Source organism: Microtus ochrogaster, chromosome 8 (assembly GCF_000317375.1).
Source record: "Microtus ochrogaster isolate Prairie Vole_2 chromosome 8, MicOch1.0, whole genome shotgun sequence".
In the NCBI taxonomy this organism is placed as follows: Eukaryota; Metazoa; Chordata; class Mammalia; order Rodentia; family Cricetidae; genus Microtus; species Microtus ochrogaster.
In genome coordinates this window covers 40,852,280-40,857,327 of record NC_022015.1, presented here as the reverse complement: position 1 = coordinate 40,857,327, position 5,048 = coordinate 40,852,280, and the positions used below count along the sequence as shown (strand labels likewise).

Sequence of the window (5,048 nt, the reverse complement as noted above, 5' to 3'; positions counted from 1 at the left end):
TGGAACTCATGTGTAGATCAAGATGGCTTCAAACTCACAGAGATCCACCTGCTTGGACCACAGGTGTGTGCCCCTATGCCCAGCCGCATTTATTTCAGTGTATGGTAGGTGGATTTAGAGTGCTCGCATGGCATAGTGCATATAGGACAATTTTCAGGAATCCTGTCTGACTGCTGAGCCATCTTGACAGCCCTTTTTGTTATTTATTCAGTTTTTGAGACAGTTTTTATATAGACTAGGTTGGCCTCAAAATTACTATAAGGATGATTTTGACCCCCTCCTAATCTTTGCTCCTGAATGCTGGGACTCTAGGTAGGAACACACCACCGTGCCTGGTGTTTTTCTTTTCTTCATTTTTAAATTTATTTTATTTTTTCTGTATGTATGAGCATTTTGTCTGCATACACATGTGTTCCTAGCTCCCCATGGAGGCCAGAAGAGGACATTGGATCCCCCAGGATTGGAGTTACAGACAGTTGTGAGCCTGGGAACATGGGTCATCAGATAGAGCAAGTACTTTTAATTGCTAAGCCATCACTCCAGCTTAAATTCACCTTCATAAACTATAGCTTCATAGGCTGAAATTTTCATATATATAGTTTCTAAATAACCCAGTGAATAAGAAGTAAAGATACTTTTGGTCCAAGACCTTGTGAATAAATAAATGCTTTGGGGTTTGTGGGACATTTAGACTGTGACAAGAGGAGCCATAAATGATAGGTAAAGAAATGGGCACTGGGGCTAGAGATGGCTCAGTGGTTAAGAGCACTGGAAGTCCTGAGTTCAATTCCCAGCAACCACATGGTGGCTCACAACCATCTGTAATGAGATCTGGCGCCCTCTTCTAGCGTGCAGGCATACATGGAGGCAGAATGTTGTAAACATCTTTTTTTTTTTTTTTAAATGGGCAGTGAGCACACTTGGGAGGTAGACAGATCTCTGTGAGTTCGAGGCCAGCCTAGTTCTCAGAGTGAGTTCCAGGACAGGCTCCAAAGCTACACAGAGAAACCCTGTCTCAAAAAACCAAACAACCAAACAAAAAGCAAAAGAAAGTGGTGAAGACTAGGTATTGCTCTTGCAGTTTGGCCCCAGCATTCATGTTGGGAAGCTTACACAAGCTGTGACTACAGCTCCAGGGTATCAGACACACCCTCTTCCGGCCTCCTCAGGCACCGCATACACATAACTAAAGACAATGTATTGAGACTGGACAGATCAGATGTCACATAAATTTTAATATTATTTAAAGTTTGTGTTTTTTGGAGACAGGGTTTCTCTGTGTAGCTCTGGCTTCCTGGTACTTGATCTGTAGACAGTCTGGCCTCAAACTCAAGAGATCCAAGTGCTGCCTCCCAAGCGCTGGAGTTAAGGGTGTATGCCCCCCCCACCTGGGCTATTAATTTTTTTTTTTTTTTTTTGGATTTTCGAGACAGGGTTTCTCTGTAGTTTTTGGTTCCTGTCCTGGAACTAGCTCTTGTAGACCAGGCTGGCCTCAAACTCACAGAGATCCACCTGCCTCTGCCTCCCAAGTGCTGGGCTTAAAGGCGTGCGCCACCACCGCCCGGCTTGGCTATTATTTTTTTTAATCGTGGTTTACAGATTAGAATAGATGGTAGTCAGCGTTTGGTCTACAGGACTCCCGGCAGACCACCCCCCTATCAGTGTCCTGGAACTAGCTCTGTAGACCAGGCTGGTCTCGAACTCACAGAGATCCACCTGCCTCTGCCTCCCGAGTGCTGGGCTTAAAGGCGTGCGCCACCACCGCCCGGCTTGGCTATTATTTTTTTTAATCGTGGTTTACAGATTAGAATAGATGGTAGTCAGCGTTTGGTCTACAGGACTCCCGGCAGACCACCACCCTATCAGCCCATCCTCGGTAACGTTTACATACATCACTGGTAAAGTCTCATTTTCTTCTATTTAATTCAGCATATTCCAGTCTGACCTAGTTCTCTCCTCTCTTGAGAGCTTCGCCTCTGTGAATGCCCGAGTCTTTTTGTCTAAATCAGAAATTGAGGAATTATCAATCTCAGCTCCTCACTCAGCACATCTCCCCAGCCACTTCAGATTTGCAGGGTCTGTTCTGAAAGCACCATAGAACAGAGGTTCTCATATTGAGTGTGAGCAGAAACCCCGCAGGACCTTGGGAAACAGTGCCCTAGAGCCACAGTATAGACTACTGAGTGGACACTTCAAATCTTTGCAGACCTCCTGTGAAGCATATTCCCTAATTTTAATGCCCATTTAGTTAATCTAGGCACATATTCCATGAGTCTTTCCTGTCGGGATGCAGGAGTGGGACGCCAGGACTTATAGCCGTACACATTCACAGGAGCCAAAAGCTCAGTGAAACCTCTGCACTCCAGAAGCGCAAGGCGGAACTTTAGTCTCACACGTCCTATAGCTGCAGAGGAACGTTTCACGTAAAGGACCGCCTGGTTTCAACTACGTAATGGCTCTCGGAAGTGTTTCCCTTCCCCTCCCCAACCTTATCCCCTTGTGCTGCGGTTGGAGCTATGGCGGCAGCGGCAGCTGTGGGGCCCGGGCCCGGGGACTCCCCAGAAGGACCCGAGGCGGACGCTCCGGGGCGTCGGCGGAAGACTCACGGGATGCTGAAGCTTTACTACGGCCTCTCGGAAGGAGAAGCAGCGGGGTATTCTGCGGGGCCTGACTCTCTAGACCCGACAGATCTCAATGGGGCGCACTTCGACCCGGAAGTTTATCTGGACAAGGTGTGTGTGTGCGAAGTGGGGCGGGTCCAGACCCCCAATATACTACTGGATCCTAGGTCATGCCCCGCAGTTAGTTGATGTGGTGAGGGGAGCGAGAGTTCGTAAAAGGAGGACTGCCCTTACTGGGCAATAGGGGCAGATCTGGAGCTAAGCGAGCACTGAACCTGTTAGGACTGACGGGAGGGGATACAGGGTCTGTGGTCTCGATGCTGACGCTCTGATAGGCCCGGGTCGTGGGCGTGGCCATGTCCTGACAGGCGCTAGACTGGACCTGGTTTAAGATGAGCCTGAAGAGTTTGAAAGCTGACAAATTCCAAACTGGGTCTAATCTAGTAACCCCTGAAGTATGTCACTTATAGGTTCTATATCTGGGATTCCTAATAAAGGTGGAATCACTCTTTTACACGGAAAGCCAGCTAAGCTAAGGCAAGGCAGGGGGCCGTGAATGAACACTAACACTGAGTGCTCCTAACTGCTTCTCTAGCTGCGTAGAGAATGTCCTCTGGCCCAGCTGATGGATAGTGAGACGGACATGGTGCGACAGATCCGGGCTCTAGACAGCGACATGCAGACCCTGGTCTATGAGAACTACAACAAGTTCATCTCGGCTACAGGTGATCCCGCTGGGAGACACTCCTTCCAGCCCTTACCTTTCCCCTTTGCTGAGAAAAACGGATCAAAAGAAAGAGACCCAGATCATAATCTTTCCCAACGTCAATCCGCTGTCACCTACATCCTGGTCTGTGTGGTTAGACTCTTATGCAAGCAACGGTTACTATGGGAGGGTTGTCCTAATGAGCAGAGGAAGGGAGGAAGGATAAAATGAAGTGAGTTTATCAGAAGTGTTTAGGAAGCACTGAGGACTTTCAGTAAATTTTAGTTTTTGCCTTTTTACATTTATTTATCTTGGATATATGTGTATCAGCTTCCAGGAGTCAGTTCTCTCCAGCATGTAGGTCCCAGGGATTGAACTCAGGTCATCAGGCTTGATGACAGGCACATTTACCTGCTGCTAAACCATCTCACAGGCAATTAATTTTTTTTTATGAGTAGTATCTTTTGTTTCTGATCAGTCTGCCTCGAGGGTAAACTTGTGGCTCTCGTCCTTTCTCTGTCCTCATTCCTTATGATTTAGTAGTGTTTAATTATGTGTGTGGGTATGTGCGTGTGAGGGCAGGTGTCCTTGGAGGCCAGAGGTGTCAGGTCCCCTGGAGCTGGGTTCCAGTCTCTTGTGAGCTGACTGACATGGGCGCTCAGCACTGAACTCAGGTCCTCTCTAAGAGCAGTACACTCCCAGCTGTTGAACTGTCTCTCCAGCCCTAGTGCCTGACTGCTCAGGTCTCCTCCCATTGCCTTCTAGCTTCGTTTCAGAAGATACTCTTGAGGTTTGTGCAATAACACTAAAGTGCACCTGGGAAGCAGGCCACAGAGCATGTCACGTCTGGGGGCATGTGTCTTTACAGGTAGTACTGCTCTCCCAGTGTCACAGTGGCGGCTAAGTGACACATCCTCGCTGCTCCTTTATCTGATTTCAAGCAGGTTGATCGAGTAGGTGCTTGTCTGTTAATGCTAGCCTCAAGATGAAGAGAGACGGTGATTTCTGTGCTGAGGAATTTTCCACAGAAATTTTGCCAGTATTACATTTTCTCATTGGTGGCGTGCGCCACCACCACCCGGCTTTCTTTTTGGTCTTTTGAGACAGGGTTTCTCTGTTATAGTCTTGGCTTTCCTGAAACTTGCTCTATAAACCAGGCTGGGCTCAAATTCACAGAGATCGGCCTGCCCCTGCCCCTGCCCCCTGGGACTAAGTGCTGGGACTAAGGGCATGTGCCACCACCCCCTGGCTGTGTTGTTGCATTTACACATTGTCTTACTATGTAGTCCTGACCAGCCTGAGACTTTAACTGGTAACTTGTCAGGTTGGTGCTGCAGGGCTGGGTTGTCTTAGGACAGCCCTGCTCCCCGCGCTGTTGCTCATGTGTAACTTCTATCTTGCATCTTTATTTTACCACTACCTTCCTTGCTATGGCACCATGAACTCAATAAGAATGGGAAGGACTAGGAAGGTGGAACAGACTAGAGCACGAGCCTGGCATGTGAGAGGCCCTATGGGGGGCGGGCAGTGTGAATGCTGTGGTTTGATGGATTGTGTGACTGATGTAAAGAGTTCCCTTTGCTATTGGTGCCAACTTCTTTTTGCAAAAAAATTACAAAATCTCTTAATTGCATTATGATTGTTAGCTTTCTGAGTTTTGGTTTTGTTCTTTCTTTTGTTTATTTAAAAAAATAATTTTTGGCCGGGCAATGGTGGCGCAC

The 5,048-nt window shown here is 47.8% G+C and overlaps 1 protein-coding gene across 1 annotated transcript in view; it reads left to right on the top strand.

Annotated features, from left to right (window-relative positions):
• Window positions 1-2,477: 2,477 nt before the first annotated feature.
• Vps51 (VPS51, GARP complex subunit) overlaps window positions 2,478-5,048 on the top strand; it is an 8,911-nt gene continuing 6,340 nt past the window's right edge. The window contains exons 1-2 of the mRNA XM_005351779.2: window positions 2,478-2,732; window positions 3,217-3,346. Of these exons, the coding sequence (XP_005351836.1) occupies window positions 2,517-2,732; window positions 3,217-3,346 (346 nt within the window). The 5' untranslated portion in view covers window positions 2,478-2,516. The remainder of the gene's footprint in view (window positions 2,733-3,216; window positions 3,347-5,048) is intronic.